This window comes from Pelodiscus sinensis, chromosome 1 (assembly GCF_049634645.1).
Source record: "Pelodiscus sinensis isolate JC-2024 chromosome 1, ASM4963464v1, whole genome shotgun sequence".
In the NCBI taxonomy this organism is placed as follows: Eukaryota; Metazoa; Chordata; order Testudines; family Trionychidae; genus Pelodiscus; species Pelodiscus sinensis.
The window spans coordinates 12,907,299-12,927,624 of NC_134711.1; the positions used below are offsets into that span (position 1 = coordinate 12,907,299).

At 41.4% G+C, this 20,326-nt stretch overlaps 1 protein-coding gene across 1 annotated transcript in view; it reads left to right on the top strand.

Moving 5' to 3' along the window:
- DHTKD1 (dehydrogenase E1 and transketolase domain containing 1) overlaps nucleotides 1-20,326 on the top strand; it is a 52,281-nt gene that overhangs the window by 11,266 nt on the left and 20,689 nt on the right. The window contains exons 4-8 of the mRNA XM_006117157.4: nucleotides 8,197-8,391; nucleotides 8,737-9,006; nucleotides 16,490-16,661; nucleotides 18,378-18,576; nucleotides 19,569-19,881. Coding sequence (XP_006117219.2) covers nucleotides 8,197-8,391; nucleotides 8,737-9,006; nucleotides 16,490-16,661; nucleotides 18,378-18,576; nucleotides 19,569-19,881 — 1,149 coding nt within the window. The remainder of the gene's footprint in view (nucleotides 1-8,196; nucleotides 8,392-8,736; nucleotides 9,007-16,489; nucleotides 16,662-18,377; nucleotides 18,577-19,568; nucleotides 19,882-20,326) is intronic.

Here is a 20,326-nt window from a genome sequence, read left to right on the forward strand (position 1 = left end):
ATCTTGGAGTTATTGTGGACAGTTCTCTGAGAACTTCCATACAGTGTGCGGCGGCAGTCAAAAAGGCAAATAGGATGCTAGGAATTATTAGGAAACGGATAGAAAATAAGACCCAGAATATCTTACTGCCCCTGTATAAAACTATGGTACGCCCACATCTTGAATACTGTGTACAGATGTGGTCTCCTCACCTCAAAAAAGATATTTTGGTCTTGGAAAGGGTTCAGAAAAGGGCAACTAAAATGATTAGGGGTTTGGAACGGGTCCCATATGAGGAGAGGTTAAAGCGACTGGGACTCTTCAGTTTAGAAAAGAGGAGACTGAGGGGGGATATGATAGAGGTATATAAAACCATGAGTGGTGTGGAGAGGGCCGATAAAGAAAAGTTATTTATTCGTTCCCTAAATAGAAGAACTAGAGGACACCAAATGAAATTAATGGGGAGCAGGTTTAAAACGAATAAAAGAAAGTTCTTCTTCATACAGCGTGTAGTCAACCTGTGGAACTCCTTGCCAGAGGAGGCTGTGAAGGCTAGGACTATAATAGAGTTTAAAGAGAAGCTAGATAATTTCATGGAGGTTAGGTCCATAAAAGGCTATTAGCCAGGGGATAAAATGGCATCCTTGGCCTCTGTTTGTCAGAGGCTGGAGAGGGATGGCAGGAGACAAATTGCTTGATCATTGTCTTCGGTCCACCCTCTCTGGGGCACCTGGTGCTGGCCACTGTTGGCAGACAGGATACTGGGTTAGATGGACCTTTGGTCTGACCCAGTATGGCCGTTCTTATGTTCTTAACTGTAACAAGTCACCTTGGGTGAATGCCTTCTGGTCCCGAACTGTAATGTGAAATTGTGGAGCTATTAACTGTGGTTTGCAACCTATCCTTTAAATCAGCTTCTGTACCTAATGATTGGTGTCACATTAGCTATCTTCCAATATTTTAAAAGGGCTCTAGAGGTTCTTAGCAATTACAGACCAGTAAGTCTAACATCAGTACTGGGCAAATTACCATAAATTAGCGCATATAACCTATGCACAAGTATTACCAGCACCTGAGTATAACTCGCGGTTTTCCCCGATTGAGTAAAAAAAGGTCTTGTATACCCCACGTACATGTATGGACCGTGAGAGATGGACTGCAGGTAATGTTAATGCAAAGCACCTGTAATCAAGTGTTAATAAACCACTAAGTAGGCTACAACCCTTATTGCTGGTATATAACCCCTTCCATTCATTTAATCCTTCAGTGTTTTTAACTTGTATTTTAAACTTTAAACTTTTATTCTTTTACTAGTTGCACAGTAAATTAATGAATTTTAATGTACTTTAATGAATTTTAATATAACTGCCTCTTCTTAAATTAAAATATGCTGCTTTTCTCAAGTAAGAGTCAGTCTTCTCTTCCTTTCAGTAAAAAAAACCTCCTGTATTACACACGGACGAGTATGGTGGGGGGGGGGGGGGGAGGGCGGCGGCGAGGTATGTAAAACTTTGTATAACCCATGGGTTATATTCGCTAAAGTACAGTAGTTGAAACTAAATAGAATAGTCAGACACACAGATGAACATAATTTGTTGAGGAAGGTCAACATGGTTTTTCGAAAGAGAAATCATGCCTTATTAATCTACTAGACACCTCCCCCTTTGAGGGGAGTCAACAAGCATGTGGACAAGGAGGATCCAGTACATATAGTGTACTTTAGATTTCCAGAAAGCCTTTGAGAAGGTCCCTCACCAAAGACTCGTAAAGTAAGTTGTCATGGGATAAGGGGGAAGGTCCTCTCATAGACTGATAACTGGTTAAGACAGGAAAGAAAGGGTAGAAATTAATGATAAGTTTTCAGAATGGAGAGAGGTAACCAGTGGTTTCCCTCAAGGGTCTGTACTGGGACCAATCCTATTCAATCTATTTATAAATGATCTGGAGAAAGGGGTAAACAGAGAAGTGGCAAAATTTTCAGATGATACTAAAAAGCTCAAGATAGTTAAGAACAAAGCAGTCCGTGTAAGAACAAAGCAGTCCGTGAAGAACTTCAAAAGGATCTCACAAAACTAAGTGATTGGGCAACAAAATGGCAAATTAAATTTAACGTTGATAAATGTAAAGTAATGCCTATTGGGGGGGGAAAAATCCCAAATATGCATACAATATAATGGAGACTAATTTAGCTATAACTACTCCAGAGAAGATCTTAGGAGTCATTGTGGATAGGTCTCTGAAAACATCCACTCAACATGCTAGTGGCAGTCAAAAAAGCAAATAATGTTAGGAATCATTTAAAAAGGGATAAAAAATAAGACTGAGGATATCTTATTGCCTTTGTATAAAATGATGGTATACCCACATCTTGAATACTGAATATAGATATGGTTGCCTCATCTCAAAAAAGATATCTTGGCATTGGAAAAGGTTCAGAAAGGGGAACAAAAATGATTAGGGGTTTGGAACGGGTCCCATCTGAGGAGAGATTAAAAAGACTGGGACTTTTCAGCTTAGCAAAGAGGAGACTAACGGGGTAAATCATGACTGGTATGGAGAAAGTGAATGAGGAAAAGTTATTGACTTGTTCCCATAACATAAGGACTAGTGGTCACCAAATGAAATTAATAGGTAGCAGGTTTAAAACAAACAAAAGGAAGTTTTTCTTCACACACTGCACAGTCAACCTGTGGAACTCCTTGCCAGAGGATGTTGTGAAGACCAGGAATTGAAAAGGGTTCAAGAAAGAGGTAGATAATTCATGGAGGTTAGGTCCATTGATGGCTGTTTACCATGATAGGTAGGAATGGTGTTCCTGTTGGAGGCTGGGTATGGATGACAAGAGAAGGATCGCTTGATGATTCCCTGTACTGTTCACTCCCTCAGGGGCCAATGGCAGGTGCCCTAGTTGAAAGACAGAGTACTGGGCTAGATGAACCTTTGGTTTGACCCAGTATGGTTGTTCTTATGTTCTAAGATGTGGCACAGGAGCAAACTGATCCCTCATAAATGTGAAAAGGTGATGACAGGCAGATTTTCCTTTAAGATTTTCTATCCATGAGTGGAGTAAGTTTTATCTCGTGCACCAACATTGAGGTCATATACACTTGTTCACATGTGTGCCACTGTGGCACTCAAGTTAACAAATACCTTGTATATATTCTTAAAAAATGTTATGGAAGAAAGCATACTAAAACGAAGGATAATTCACAAGGTGCATGACTTAAAATGTTTTTGGATATATAGTCAATTAAAAAGAAAATTAATATTGTAAAATTTTCATTAGCCAACTTCCTCTGTTTATAGCCGTCTCCCAGGCCCTCTCCCAGCTGGATTAGATGATCTGTTGGGGTCCATTATGGTTAAACGTGCTTGGATCCCATGCTGAGGTGTCATTGCTGTATTGAAAATAAGACAAAGAATAGCTTATTGTCTCTATATAAATCCATAGTATAACTCCTAAGATTGCTGAATTCCACGTTTCAACCTCTAGACACACTAGGCCAGAGTTGGAATTATAACTTCATTTGTTAGTGCTGCTCATATAGTGTGAAGGATTCAGATTCTGTGTGGCCTCTCAAATTTCACTCTGATATCAGGTTTGTTTCCCCATGCCCAGTCTCTGCACAGCTCCTACTCCTCTCCATATGTAAGCAAAGGCGCACAGAAAGGAGATAAGGAAATGCGTGGGAAATAGGCAAGGGATGAGGGAGGGCGTATATTATCACTTTAATGGGATGATGCAATGTACTTTTGTATGGAGCAAAACAGATGCTGGGAGGAATTTGGGACTCAGAAGGATCTATTAAGAATTTCTTCTCGGGCCTGAGTAAGAGGTGGGGCATGGATGCACCACCACATGAAGAGCTTTAGAAAAATCAGGCACCCAGAAACACAACTCTTCTCTGGACCTCTTCTGGGGACAACAGAGCTATACCCAGACCCTACTCAGTAGTTGAGGCAACTCGATATAGCTGAAAATAAAATGAGTGGCAATGGTATTTCAGTGACATCTTTGTGACTCCTAATGGAACAGCTTTATCAGACAATTAGGAAATAGAAAAGTAGACCAATGCAAAAAGTTAAAAATAATATTTTAAGCGTGACATTTTCTTAAAGAGAAACTTGAGAACTAACATTTGTTTTTGAGGATTAGATATTGTGGCGGAGATTAGATATTGTGGCGGAGAGATCTTCTTTAAAAGTGATGTGTTTATTTTGGTCTTAAATCTGTCTTCTGAACCATAATCCCCATTTCAATGGGTATTTTGGAGTCTGCGGATTTTTGCTGAATATTTGGAAACTTTTAAAATGAGGTGGAATATAGAAAGCATTAGAAAACTTTTACATGTTAAAAATGTTCACAAGGAAAGTATTACTTACTTGTCATGGAATAGGAGGGATTATAATATAGCTCTTTTTGTGGGATTTCTACCAATACTTTTCATAATAGCTGATCCCCAGCAGAGACAACCTCACTGCGCCTCACCTCCTGCTGCAGCACACCAGGACAACTGCCCACCACAAGGCCCCACCAGCTGGGCCACGTGGCTGCTGGCCGAGTTGGAACTGGGGCTGTGGTGAGGCTGGGACAGCATCACTGTGCAGCTCCAGCCAGAACACATGAGGCAGTCACCTGCCATGCGGCCCCAGTAGAGATGTGAGCAACTAGTAGTTGCTTCCTCCCATCCCTTGCTGCCTATGTCAGAGAGGCAACAAGGAGGGGGGCAGGATCCAGTGCTGGGGGGAGCTGGCTTAAAATCTGGTTCCCTCCACCACCATCCCTGAAGGGAGAAGGGGCAAGGGCGCAGCCAGGAACTCGAGGTGCTTCCACCTCTGTTCTTGCTACATTTCAAACCAGAAGTGCTGTGGGGCGCCTGGGGTGAGGTGGGGACTCTCAATCCTCCGCTGGACCTGCGCTCCCAGCAGTGCTTTGCTTTTAAAATATACAAGAGTTATCCTGGGGCTCTTGTACATTTCAAAAGCAGGGAGCGTGGGGCTGCTTCTGCCTTTGAAATGTAGCAAGAACCCAGACGACTCTTGCTCTATTTCAAAGGTAGAAGCACCCTTATTGACTAATTGAATAGTCAACGCAAATTACATTGACTATTTGATTAATTGATTAATCTAAATTTAACATCCTTAGGCCCCGCAGCTGGGCCACATGGCAGGAATCTGCTGCACTACTCACCTTCCAGCAGCAAAGCAAGTGTTGCTGCCTGCCTCGGCAAAAGAGGTTGGGCAGAGAATTTTTTATGCGTGGTCACGCAGGCACGCACCTTACAGGGAACTATGATGACAGGATAATAGATTGAATAAAGCATCCTACTATCAAACTAGTAGATACAAGGGGCTAGTATTTAACAATCTCTGGAGTGTAATAAATAGCTAGTTTCCTTTAGTGTATAAAAAAAGAATTTATAGCAAGGGCTCTTTATACTGTTCTAGGGAACAGCATCCTGGTGTGTTGATAGAACGGGTATCTTGTTGCAGGCATGTGTGTTGTTTAATGTACGTATGCCCCTAATATTCCATAGGAGCTATGCATTGTTGATGATAAACTTGAGCTCCCTTGCCACTGAACCAAGCCTGTGGGCTTTATGTAACATTAAGGTGTGCTGTGTCAATTTGCTGCATTCTTTGCTACTGCAGCTGACACCAGAGCTCTAGGAATAGCAACCCTAGCTGCATTAACAGCACTGTAGTATCAGCAGTACTCCTCAGCATTGATAACACACTACCATTGCAGAGGGAAAAGATATAAAAACAAATCAATGCCTCCCAGAACACACTAGAGGTACCTCCCTGGTCTGGCACCCTCAGGACCTAACCAGTCCCAGATGAGAGATTTTGCTAGATCCGGGAGCTTATATCTGGCCCTCCCTGCTACCAACCCTTCCAGCCCCGCTGCCCTGTTGGTCCAGCCTTCTCTTGCCTGCTACACCAGGCAGCCCAGCTCTAGGCCAGTTGCTGATGCACAGGGACACGCTGGTCCTGGAACATCTATGGTCCTGCCAAAGAGATGTTGCTAGACCAGAGAGTCCCAATTTACAAGAGGTTCAACCTGTACCTGATTACCTTATAGTTTAAATGTGGGTGGGTTTGAAATGGGCAAGATCTGAGTTTGAAATGATATGGTATAGAAACAAAATAATTGTTGTTTGAGAGAGTTGTTCACATTAAGTGCAGCAATAATTTTTAAATGAAAAGTGCAGTGCTTTACTCTGTTGTTTTTTAGGAAATAATTTAACAAGGAAAATGTGTCTAAATTCTAGATCAAAAGGGCAGCTTCAGCAAAAAGGGAGACCTCGATGTAGCATGTTTGGAATCAAATAATTTCACAGGAACATGCTGCATTTCTTCTTCCAATGATTCAGTTGAGGTTCAGGCAGCTTGTAAAAAGAAATGCTCTCAGGCTGGTGGTCTGATGACCTTGTATAAACCTTTGTTTCTTGGGAAACAATGAGGTATTGTTCTCAAGGAGATTTCAAGCACCCTTTCTATCTGCACTGTTCCCCCTCACCATGAGTTTCTAGTCACAGTCCCTCTCAACAAGGAACATTCAGGAGGGAAACTCTTTATTCTGAGAGCAGAGTAGGTTAATAGGGACATAGGAGCATGTTGCTCTGGTGAAGTAGCTGTTTGGCACTGGAGCTTGGGCTTCATTCCCAGTGCTTTCTATAAGTCACAGTGAAAGACCTTTCCTATGGCCCTTATATGGTGCATGGGCTGAGTGTTTTGGAGGATGCTCATCCCGGAATGGGCAAACTAGATGAGTGAGTGGGCCGCCTGAGTGGTCCTCTTTCATCTCAGTGGGCCACAAGATTGTCGTAACCAAGATGGTTTCCCAGAATTAACAAAACTACCCTGATAGTGCTTGGGTACTGAGAATTTGTGGGATGTGCTGATTGAACGCTTTGATTGGATACAGAGGGAGCACATGGCTCTCAGTCAATGTTGTGTGCAACTAGCACCCACCTCATTTCACATGCCCTTGCTTTACGGTCGTGTCGTTTTAACAACACTGATTGATTGATAGGGGAAAAAACGTTGCAAGTGGAAACCAGCAGAATCTGTTAGTTCTGCACCTGGGCAGTGGTTAACAAAATGTCTCGTGGGCACACTAGAATCCTGATGGGTTGCATGTGCCCCTTGAGCCACAGGTTGCCCATCATTACTTCAACCAACTATTTCCATAATGTGGTAAACACTGCAGGGATTTTTAACACTTTAAGGTTTCTCCCACAACTTTGCACAAAACTAGTGAGGGGAAAAACTAGATGTAGTATTGAGTGTCTTCTCTCTCCTTGCATCTCAACAGTAAGATTAAGGGCCTTTAATAATAATCAAAAATATATTGCACATTGGATCTGAAAATCTTTAAGGGGTTTATGAATTCTGATCAACTAGGCTTCCTGAATACCTTGTGAAATAAGTAATTAGTAACACCATTTACAGACTGAATAAATTGACTCTGCCTCCCTCCACATTGTGTCATGTTCTTGCTGATCACTTATTTGATCTTAGATGTAGCTTTTGGTACTAGATTGGATATGGTGCTTGTAGGATGGTCTTGCTGAGGTGAGCTAGAGTTTTTTACATTTATTCTCTGCGTAAGATTGTGTAACTGATGCTTTAATAGGAAGTAAAATATTGTGTTAAATGCCTTGAACAGTAATTCCTCATTTAACACGTGCCCACTTAACACATTTTCGCAATAGCACGATTTTTTTTAGGGAATGTTTTTTGAATTACACAACCATCCCTGGAAAACACGATTTCCTCAGCCATTCCGTTGCCAATGTCTGCATGGGGCTTCCCCCGCCTACCTGCAAAGTGGCAGAGGATTCACCGCTCGCCACACCTTTCCCTGGTGATGCACACACGCACCCCACCACCCTGTCGCCGGACACAGTGCGGGTCCCAACAGACCCATCACAGGGGCATACTCCCAACCCAATACCCCTTCCCTCCCCTCCCGTTTCTGAGAGCCAAACACCTCCCCTCCCTGCTGTAACCCAGTCCCCTTTCTCCCCCAACCTTGTGTCCCGGTCCCAACAGACACCACCACTTGAAACGCAACCCCCACCTTTTCCATTATTTTCAATGGGAAAATTGACTCTGCATAACATGTTTTCACTTAACATGATCATTTTCTGAAACATATCTATAGTGTTAAATGAGGAATTACTGTAGTTATATTCTGTTTCCTATCAGGAGTTTGACCGCTTCTTGGCCACCAAGTTCTCCACAGTGAAACGGTACAGTGGTGAAGGAGCAGAGAGCATGATGGGTTTTTTCCACGAGTTGTTAAAGATGTGTGTGTACAGTGGCGTGACAGATATCATTCTTGGAATGCCTCATCGAGGAAGGCTTAATCTCCTCACTGGGCTGCTTCAGTTTCCACCTGAGGTAAGGGACAGATTGTCTCACTAGCAGTGGTTTGCTGTTTACGCAGATATTTGTGTACAGGTAATTAGTTTGACAAGAAAATATCTCATTGCTGACGCTTGAGTACAAAGTGATAAATTGACCGATGTGAGCGCATATTTATTTCTTCCTGCAATGGGCTCTGAAGTTCCTTCCATAAAAATGGTTAGATAATTGCAACAAAAGGGCTTAAGTGGTAGTGTACAAAGGATTACAAGATTTCATTGACCCAGTGTGCAACTTAAAACAAAGCCATCTCCAAAATGTGTGGCATAAATACAAACCATGCTTCCAATGCATTGTGTAACAAATCTTATTTCTCTGCAGCTGATGTTCCGTAAAATGCGTGGCTTAAGTGAGTTTCCTGAGAATTCACCAGCGATTGGGGATGTTCTGTCCCATCTGACATCCTCTGTAGATCTGGACTTTGGTTCGCACCGCCCTCTGCATGTCACTATGTTGCCTAATCCATCACATCTTGAAGCAATTAATCCTGTGGCTGTTGGCAAAACACGTGGAAGGCAACAGTCTCTTCTTGAGGGAGATTACTCGCCAGACAGCACTGCACAACCTGGAGACAAAGTCATCTGCTTGCAGGTACTTACCAAATTCAGTAACACATTTTCCTAAATGGGAGTATGAAAAATTATACTTGGTGTAAAGTTTGTCAATTCGAGAAAAGGAGAAGAGTTAGGTTTATTCACTATTTAGAAAAAGGGAGATAGTGTACTTGGCGTTGTTTTTAAGAATTTTGCTTTTAAGCTTTCCAAGCCAATGATCTCTTTCTGGAGGTTTTTCTAGTACTCTTTCTGCTAGTAAGAATGCTGCTTTGAAAGCTGTACACGTGTTTTCCCTAATGGCCATTTTGGACTTTAAGCTATTAAGGCTAACCCATTGTTCCTAGTCAGGGTGATTAGTGCTTGCAGTCTTTCAGCGTCTGAAACAAGTCATTAGAGGAAAAATGAACAGACATTGTCAAGTGTATTAGCCATTGAAGTATGTGGCTATGGTGAGGAGAGTGGGGTGTCACTGTATTGTCCACGGGGTTCTCTTCAGAACTGCATCAAAATTATGAAAAAAACCTCTAAACTTAGATTTTTTTTTTCTCAGTTTAGGACTCCTCAACAGAATGGAGAACTCACTTCTAATTTCTAGAAATCTAAGAATTAAGTAGGGAACTGAGGAAGAACCATTTCCTGCCAAGAGTAATGAACAGGAGGACATTAGTGGGGAAATAATTGGAATTAAATGAATGATTGTTTGCTTCTGGAGAGGGTGGTTGGTGGAATGTTGGAAAGAAACAGAAAAGAGAGGTTAAGATAACGAAAAACGTTTCTGTTGGGACTGGATAACCTCATTCATGTTGCCAACAGAATAGAGCAGGTTTTTTGCATTTGTTCAACTTACCATGTGTGTTTAAAATAGGAAACTTCTTTCTTATATTTTATTTGGTTAGACATTTTGGTGAGAGCGAACTTGCTAGCATATTGTTCCCCTAGCATTAGCCAGTGATCACTCTAGTGTGAGGTTTTCAAATTGAATCATGTAACCTTCCCCCTTTCCCCCCTCATGTTCTGGAAAACTGGCTACACTCTGTGCTGTATTGGATTGACAAAAATTGCACTTTTACCTGGAGTTTAGAGAGGATGTTGAAAACTTTTTGTATGGCTTTTTTGAGACCTTTTCTTGTGAGGACAGGGAGGCAAGTCCCCGTCCCCCCCAAACTTATGCATGTTTAATTCTTTCCCCTTCTGTAAAACAAAGGGGTTCAGAGAGCAATCAGTGCCTGTTTGTAGAGTTTTGTGTATGTGTGCTGAGTTGACCTAGTGTTGCTCTCTGATCTTTTACTCACCACTGTTTAACACAAGTCAATTTCCCTGTGTGAAATTACTGTCAGACTTCAAATAGCTTTGGTATATTGATGATTGTGTGATGTTTTAGCAAGGGGCTGGGCTACGCACTAAAAAGAGAGTGATCATAGGATTACAGTGGTTATCAATCGGAGACAAAACAGTCAGTCAAAAAAGAAAATAGGTATAAAAAGCTCTTATTCGTTCATAGTTTTGGCCTTGCCTCACTTCAGGATTTTGTTGCACAGCACCTTGCATGTCATTTCCTCTCCCCAGTGATAAATGTAGAAAGCCTCAAGAACTATAGTTCTCTTTGCTCAGTTGCTTTTGGCAAGAGACAACATTATTGGCATGGCAATTGGCAACAGGCTCCTTCTCTGTTTTATGGCTGGTTATTGATGGTGAAAGGGAAGCAGTACAGCTGAAATGGCAGTGAGACTAACAATGAATCCAGTTCTCCAAGTACTCTAAATGGTACATCTTCACACAATTTTTAGAATGAATTCTATATCCCAAGATTGTAAAAACAGTTCATATGGGAAATAGGGAGGTAAGAGTTTAATTGGCACTAGTTAAACTTTTCACGGGGCTACTGGCATTCCCCCCCCCCCCCGGGAGCTGTGATTAACCTTGTAACTGATAGAAATGTTATCAGTTACCAGGTTAATAATTTTTTACATCCCTAATGAGAGCTAAACACCTGAAATAGCCCCAGTACTCTATCTCTTATGCCTGAGAGTTATTGGTATTTCATCTCATAATCCTTGACTCCCCCTTTCATTGATGCATGCTCTTCATAGTCCGTAAATATGGTCTCCTGATGTGTATTTCATTTCAATATCATACAGACCATGGGATAAGAGAGGTGGGATAAGTCAAGTGATGTACCATTAGCCTACTGGGGTAACCTGTGGTATTGTTCTCAAAATATTATTTTAAATGGTAAATTCCTGTATGTAGTGGAAGACCATAAAACTAGCTATTACTAACATCACTTCAGCTGTAGTGTAGGCAGGTCAGGAAGCACCTGGAAAGACCAGCTACAGGAAATGAGAACTGGACTACATGGGCCACATCTGCTCTGGTGTGGGAATTTGTTAGCATTATTGTGGACTTTTAGATATAAATGCCAGTCTTTGCTATGTATATGTTGACTTAAGTGGCTTCGGCATGGCCTATGTGTCTTGCAACGTCTGTCCATTTATGTTTTGTTTTGTGTCAAACACAACAGAAGGAAATATCTGACATGCAGGACATTCTGGTTTTTTAAAACTTAAAAATATTAAAGGTTTAAAATAAACAACGACAAAAAAGTCACCTAAAAGTTGCCATTGATAAAATAATTAATAATCTTGATGTTTCTCTATTGCGAGCAAGTGGTATGAGCACAAGTCTAATCTAGAGCTGCCATTGACTCCTCTTACCTTGAGCAAGGCATGTGTAGTCTGACTTTCAGTAGCACTGAGCACCCCAGCTTTTTACTGTGGATTTCTCAGCATCTCTGAAAATCAGTTTGTTAGCCTCTGTGTGCCGAAGGTTCCCCTTCTCCCAAGTAGGAGTTGCCTGTTGTGAGGTTTTAATTAGAAGACTTCTATGAAAGTGTTCGGTGACTACCATGGAAAAAAAAAAGATTTCAGTCTGTTTTTAAATCCTAATTAAAGCAATTAAGCATCAGCCAACATTTGATTTTATTTATCTTTTCTTCCTCAAATATAATATGAAGGCAGCCAGAAAATCCTATGCTATAATGCTGGGTGTTCTACAATGTTCCCTCTAATCTTTTCCATTCATATGCAGATTTTTTTCCATCTATGTTCAAAACAAATTTTTTATGTACACTGAGATTTGTGGGCGCACCACCAGTAGAATCATAACACTTAGCTTTGGGTACTCTACTAATCAGCTGGGTGGCATTGGAATCTCTCCTCAGTGGCTGTAAAAGCTCACAGGGAACACTGATTCAGAGTCATAGGTTTCTGTGGAAGGCCCTTGTTAAAATATTAGCATCAAATCATTGAGTATAACTTGGTTTAGTCTTTAGTTGAAAACCAAGATTATTAAGTAACTTGAGTGAGTGAGTGATTGTTTTATCACAAGTTTTGCTGTACCTTTTTTCCTTGTAATAAAATATCTTAATTGGACTTGAAGATCCATGAAACTTTTTCTTCAAGAGACCCAGCCATGACCTTTCATTCTAACTGATTACTGGGAGGGGAAGGCCTGAGTGTAGAGAGGACTTAAGTTCTCAAGTATCAAATGTCCTATAACCTTTATGTGCTGAGTTCTGAGGAGTCTTCCATAGTGGGAGGATACCAGAGCATTGGCAGACAAGCTTTTTCAGTTGCTTTAATGTGTTTATTGGAATGAAGTTGGTCTGTTGAATGGGTCCATGTCAAATGGAGGGTTTTGGAGAGCAGCATAAAAGCTGGAGTGAGACATTAACTGCTTTCAGATATGCCAGAAATTTTGCCATGGCTCATTTCTAGATGTGCATGGAAACGTCCTTATGCTTATAAGAAGCTCATGGGATTTTTTTGGGGGAAAAGACAATAAATACATCAAGTTTATTACAAATACAGCATAGAAATCAGCACAAACACGCGCGCACACACATCTCTGCAGATGATGTCATAGTTACCAGTCTTTTGGTGCTCATGCCAGCCTAGTGACCAGTTGGCTGGGCATGGGGAAGGAGTAGGTTTCTGTTCAATACTCTGAGGTATTGCAGGAGTGAATCCAATCCCTTCATGTCGACCATCTATCCAAGTTTCCTGTCTTTTGATAGTGGCCAATGCCAGGTGCTCTGAGAGAGTGAACAGAAACAAGTAATCATCAAGTGATCCCTCTCCTGTCGTCCATTTTCAGGCCCTTGGCAAACAGAGGCTAGGGACACCATTCTTACCCATTCTGGCTAAGTAGTATTGATAGGCTTAATCTCCATGAATTTATCTAGGTTTTTTTTGAATCCTGTTAAAGTCCTGGTCTTCACAACATCCTCTGGCAAGGAGTTCCACGGGTTGACTGTGTACTGCATGAAGTTTCTCTGAGTGTTATTTTAACAGGCAAGTTAATTTTGCTTTCATAACTATGATGTAGTTTATCACTGTGTGGTAGTATGAAAAACAACTAGGTTAACTAGGTAAGTAACTAGGCAGTTAGGAAGCATTACAGATTGCTTACAATAAACTTGATATGCTCAAAATCTTTTTACCTTTTATTCGTTAAAGCAACCGAGTTACTCGTTTGCTTATAACAGTGGGTTTTAAATACTTAATTGAAATATAGTGATGACATTCATATTTAGGTTGTATAACATTTATTTCCCTTGTGTTTTATAAAACTTACATATTTTAAGCATTTGACATTTTTTATGTAAAAGACATGAACCTAATGAGAATGGGATATGAACTAATTAAAGAGGAAAAGATTAGTTAATAGAATATAAACCACAAAAACTATAATTTATATTTGTCTGTAGCTACGATCTACTAAATGATCTCAGTATCAGTGGATAATAGTAGTATTTTTTTAACGTTCTTATTTTTTGCTGGCTTAGAAATACATAACAGATACATAGTAACAAATGATTGGGGGAGCGCAAATTTTGCCTTTGCCCCCACGTGCATAACACTCTCGCTATGCCTCTGAATGATGCCTTTTTAATCTCTCACTGCTTCTTAATTGTTAAGCCACAGTTGCACTTCAAAAAACACAGTAAGAAAACCAATAATATGGGCTTTTATTATGAAAAGTCTGCATGTAGCTTGCAGGGATTTTACTTTTGGCATTGTACCTTTATTTTCTGTTTAACTAAGTTACTCATTTTTGTGTAGTTCACCTTTGTGAAATTAAGTGCCAGTGTTGAGCTGCTGAGGTGTTTTTTCCACCACAGGCATGTTAAATTTTATTACATTTTGGTCACTACTTCCAAGCGGTTGTATTACATTTATCTCTTGGACCAGATCTTGTGCTCCCCTTAGGACTAAATCAGGAATTGCCTCTCCTCTTGTGGGCTCAAGAACCAGTTGCTCCACGAAACAGTCATTTAAGGTGTCAAGAAACTTTATCTCTGCATCCTGTCCTGAGGTTACGTGTACCCAGTCAATATGAGGATAGTTGAAATTCTCCATTATTATTATTTTTTTAATTTTGATAGCTTCTTTAATCTCCCTTAGCATTTCATAGTCACTGTCACTGTCCTGGTCAGCTTTATGAAACAAAATCTATATACAGTCAGTCCCCGAGTTACGCAGATCCGACTTATGTCGGATCCGCAGTTACAAACGGGGCCGTTCCTCTCCCTGGTCTTCAGCAGACCAGGGAGAGGAAGCAAAGCGGCGGAACACGCGGGCAGCGGACAGCCCAGACGCGTCTGGGCTGTCAGCTGGCCGCGTGTTCCGCGGCTTTGCTCTGCTCTGCTCCGCTCCCCCTCCCCCTGGTCTACAGACCAGGGGGAGGGGGAGCGGAGCAGAGCAGAGCAGAGCAAAGCCGCGGAGCACGCGGCCAGCTGACAGCCCAGACGCGTCTGGGCTGTCAGCTGGCCGCATGTTCCGCCGCTTTGCTCTGCTCTGCTCTGCTCCCCCTCCCCTTGGTCTGCAGACCAGGGGGAGGGGGAGGGGGAGCAGAGCAGAGCAAAGCCGCGGAGCCCGAGGGCAGCAGGATAGCCACGGCGCGTCTGGGCTGTCCTGCTGCCCCCGTGCTCCGTGGCTTTGCTCCGGACGCCTGTGGTACAGCAGCTGGGGCGCTGCCGGTTGGTCCCGTAGCGCCGCTCTGGGCGCCAAAGGACCAAACCAGCAACACCCCAGCTACTCTGCCCCAGTGTCTCCAAGTCAGCAGCTGCTGAAAATGACCAGTGGCTGACTACAGGAAGCCCCTGCCCCTGGCTTCCTGGAATCAGCCGCTGATCAGTTTCAGCAGCAGCTGACTTGGGGATGCCTGGGGTTCTTAAGTTGAATCTGTATGTAAGTCAGAACTGGCGTCCAGATTCAGCTACTGTTGAAACTGATCAGTTTCAGCAGCGGCTGAATCTGGACGCCAGTTCCGACTTACATACGGATTCAACTTAGGGACTGTAGGTTTGTTCTTATCTTGTACGTAACCCGGGGACTGCCTGTAACTACATAAAACAAAGCTATAAAATAAAGCAAATGTAACTAATGCTAAATGTCAGGCCTACAATGTCATGGTCAGGAATGGAAATAGGACTGAATGCTGGGGGCTCTTGCAATAAATAACCCTGCTTTTCTGTGATGCCTTGCGGTAAAATCTGATTTTTTTTATTAGAACTACTTAATCTTCAGAGCTTTTAGGACATCAGGGCTTCACGTGTTCATTCATTTCAATTGTGATGTGGATGGGTTTGTGTCCACAGAATATCAATTGAGTTTTGAGCCTGTGGACCCCAAATAAGGTAAGACCTTCACCCAGTTTTGCCTAGCAGCTTTTAAACTTGAATTATTTTTATTTGAGGGAGGCAAACCTCAATCTGAATTACTCAGAACTTTGGAGAAGTTTGGATTCAAGTTCTGAAACTAAAGATAATCTCTAGTTTCAGTGCACACCTGTTATTGATTCCATTGTCTTGAACTTTTTCAAACATCTGGGCTGTCATGTTTGTAACTTTAACTTCCTTCAAATATGTTTTAATTGTAACTTTGAAACCTACCCGTATCACATGTTGATTTAGGATCTTCAATAGCTTTCAATCCCTTTTAAAAACCTTTTATATTATTTGTAAATACTTGGTTTGTTTTTCATCCCTTTTTAAATCTTCTCTATATCTCTATTCTTTGTCTTTATTTACTGTAATGTAGACAGACAGACAAGCTATGTATACTTTGGCGTCCAGTGTTGAATTTGGGGGGGCAGGAATGGCAGGATAGTGTATCCTGTGGTGACCGGCTTATTTTTGTTCACTGATCTTTTAGTAAAGATCTATTAGACTACTAACTTACTACCATGCTGCACCCACCATATTCAATTATAATGCTGTGTAATGGTGAAGTATGTTCTAAGAGATTTGATCTAAGCAGGTAACGGATGAGACATTACACAGTTACTGGCCATGACCCACATTGGAGTTAAAAGGTTATATAATCTCTCCCAAATCAGCATGGGAATGAATGGCTGGTATTAAGGCTGTATGATTACTCTGAAAGATCTTGTGTAATGATGCATCTCTTTCAGCAATGTCACTAACCAATCTTTTTCTGTCTCCTTCTGTGACTTAGGTGCATGGTGATGCTGCTTTCTCTGGTCAAGGGATTGTTCCTGAAACATTGACGCTCTCTAATCTCCCACATTTCAGAGTTGGTGGAAGCATCCATTTGATTGTTAATAACCAGCTAGGTTACACCACTCCTCCAGACCGAGGAAGATCATCACTATACTGTAGTGATATTGGTATGTTTAAAAAGGTCAAGTGTTTGTTTAACCTGCATAAAAGAAATTTAAACTCCAGTGTGAAAGTCTGGTACCTGTTCCTCTTCGGGTTTTTACAGCTAGTGTTCATATATCCTAGGGAAATCTTTTTTTCAATTGTTGTTGTCTTAGGTAAATTAGACTAGCTTTTTTTTTTAAGTGAAGTAGAATACATACTAATAATTTCAGTACAAAATATTATTCTCAAGCACTTCAGACAAAGGTTTAATAGCAGAGAAAAATTACATAGTATTTAATACACATTCTGTAGCATTCTGTATAGGTATTGTGAAGTTTTTTGGGTTTTGCCAAGTCTAAATGTTTTGTTAGTCTTTAAAGTGCTACTAGACTATTTGTTTTTCAGACTTTAAATATATTTGTCAAGTGTTTAAAATATGTTTTTTTTTAATTTAGTATGAGACTAAAAATAATTTATTGAATTGAATGAATCAGTCATAAACTCTGTGGGTCTCCTAAGCATTGATTTACCTAGATTCTGTTATATGAGAGTCTTGGTTGTGATTGTAGTGTGACAGGCGCACTTGTGAGTTGAAGGAAGCAATAGAAATATGAAGTTGGTTCCACTATTTGAATAAGGTGAATGAAGGCTTTCTTTCTCTGACTTTCATCTTTGTTACAAATCTAGCTCATCAAAGCAGATTTATGTGCTCCATCTTTCCAATGTGTATAGATGTAATTATATCCCCTGCAACTAAAAATATATCCATGCCTTGGGCTTTTCACACTAAATCTTTCTGTATTATAGCTTTAACAAAACAGGTGTTGCAGATACCATGATAAATGCCATGATAAATGACAGGGAAAGCAAGTTGAATTGTCATTTTTTCCCTGCATTGGTTTTGTGGTTCACATCCCTAGATTTCCTTTCTTTGTTGTGTATTGGTTATGACATGGTTCATTACCTATGTGTGTCCATGGAAGGAAGTTGAGTCAGAGAACTGGTGGCACTCCTGGGATTCTATGCGGAGAGGGGGAAAAAATCACCAGAAGGGCCAGGGCAATAACTGTAGCACACCAACTTTCCTGGAACATGTGAAAGGAAGTACAAGCTAACAGCTGGGAACCTGCCTATTTGCTGCCTAGTCAAGTTGCCACACATAGGGGAGGGTGCTCTAATGTGAATTTTTTTTTTTTTTTTTTTTTTTTTTTGGTGGTGGGGGCGGGGGGTTCTGCTTATTTGAAAAGACTTTATGACAAATCTGTCCAGGTCTGCTGGGAGCAACCTACCATGAGTGGATTATGAGAGACTGCTTCTGATCAAGGAAATGCTACATAGGTTTCAGATAAACCTTGCTTCAGGTTAAAAACTGCATTTTATTTCTCTTTTGGAGCAATCAAAAAACTGTGCCAGCCTTTGACAGGTTTAGTTTCCATCCATAATGAGAGGCTCCAGGGACTGTGTGCACCAAACCTGTTAGAAGTGTTGGCTCATTTTGGAGCCATATTGTGGAAGACATCTGCACACATTCACAGGATTGAGGCAATTGTAATGATCTCAAAAGACTCTCCTCTCTCTGCTCACATTGGCAGGATTGCTCCAGATGTTTTTGGCCTTTCTCTGATGCACTGAGTTCTAGTGGGCATATCCAATATATTCATTTTCCTGTGAAAGCAAAGAGTAGGGAGTATTTTGTAAGATCTTGCCCTCATAAATCCATATTTTGAACTTCTGTTCAGGCAAAATAGTTGGATGTGCAATTATCCATGTGAATGGTGACGACGCTGAAGAAGTTGTCAGAGCAACGCGATTGGCTGTTGAATACCAGCGCCGCTTCCGCAGGGATGTGATTGTAGACTTGCTGTGCTACAGACAATGGGGTCACAATGAACTTGATGAGCCATTCTTCACCAACCCCAGCATGTATAAAATCATCCGGTAGGTTGATGCTGGGAAACGAAAGTATATAACTCGTGCCTCAATCAGCTGCAGTAACAATCAGTTTATCCTCAATTGTAACAGAAACCTCTATAAGAAATTTAAAATCCTTGTTTACACTAGCACATTCTGTCCTTTTGTCATCAGTGATGCACCAGCCTCTGTGTTTGCAGCAGGATAAATACTAGTGTGAACATGGCTGTACATTTTGGAGTACATTGTCAAAACATCTTGCATATTAAAGAGAAATTGGGCATTACTGATGATGGTGCTAGTGTTTGAATATGCAATTTGATGCCCTCTTTAAAGAACAAGTTCGATCTCATCTGCATTTTAAAACTTCCCAACGGCTAATCTTGATCGATTGTTTTCCCCCCTCTGCTCATGAGCACGTGTGGGGTTCAAGAGTCAGACAATGGATTGGGGAGGGTTTGCAGGTCAGGGCTGATAGCAGTTGGCGGAGCAATGAGTGGGACGCTTGCATGATGCCTGCTTAACCTTTAGTTGGTTCTTGGCCATTCAGCTAGATCCTCCTTTATGAACACTAAAAATTATCCTAATTTTATCCCCACTCCAAAAAAGTGGTTCTCCCCCCCCCCCCCCCCAAAAAAAAAAAAGTGCTAGCCAGTATATTCCAGCACTTTAGATGGAGTGTGAATTCAGTGCTCACATTTGGTGGAAGAAGATGTTACATTTCCATGTTTTAACTCAGTTTGCTGTGAGTTTATCATGATTAGGGTGTGACTGATTGTGGGTCTTGCTTTTTGACAGTAGCTAGTTACAGATGCTTCTCTATTAATAAACAATGTAGTATCCATTGTCCTGGAGAATTTCTGTCCCTTAAAATCATTCAGACGGAGACCCTCCAAAAAGTAGCCACGTTCTCAGAATGAGTTTATACTGCAATTTAGCAACAGGGTCATATTTCCTTGCTTTGCTACTACAGTGATGGCACCGGGTGCATGTGTGGGGTTTGCCTTGCTTCCTGACAGATCCCGTAAGAGTGTCCCAGACATGTATGCAGAGCGTCTAATGGCCAGTGGGCTTGTGACTGAGGACGAGGTATTGGAGATAAAGACTTCATATTATTCCAAGCTGAATGATCATCTAGCCAACATGATGATGTATAGCCCCCCTTCAACCAACCTGCAAGCTCACTGGAGTGGCATGGTGGAACCATCTGCTAGGATCACCACTTGGGATACAGGGCTGCCTGTGCCACTCTTACAGTTTATCAGCATCAAGTCTGTGGAGGTACCTGAAGAGCTTCGGATGCACAGTCATCTTCTGAGGACACATGTACAGGTCTGCAAGGCTTAATGATGTTTAACATCTTACTCCATAGTTCAAAAAATAGGCCCGATACAGGAGGAATTGAATGCCACTAAGCATGCAACTACAGAACAACTGTCGTCTTGTAAAATAATGTCTTCCCTGATGAGGTTGATTTGAGCTTTGGAAGGATTGAACCACTTCTTTGTGTGTGATAAATACAGGATAGTTTCCCCAAAATTATAGCCCCCCCCCTTTTTTTATTAGAGCAGAGGAAAAAATCATTCAACGAACTTGGCCTAGGCCTTTTTAAAATAAGCTTTTATTGCACATAAGAGTATTTTCTGGGTGACTGGCTCAGAGTTTTGTACTGGAATATAATCTATTACCTAAGGCACCAGTATAAATGTGCCCGTGGTCATGGTTAGTAGATGTTAAAGAGCAGTTATTTGGCTAATCGTGTAGCTGATACAGTTTA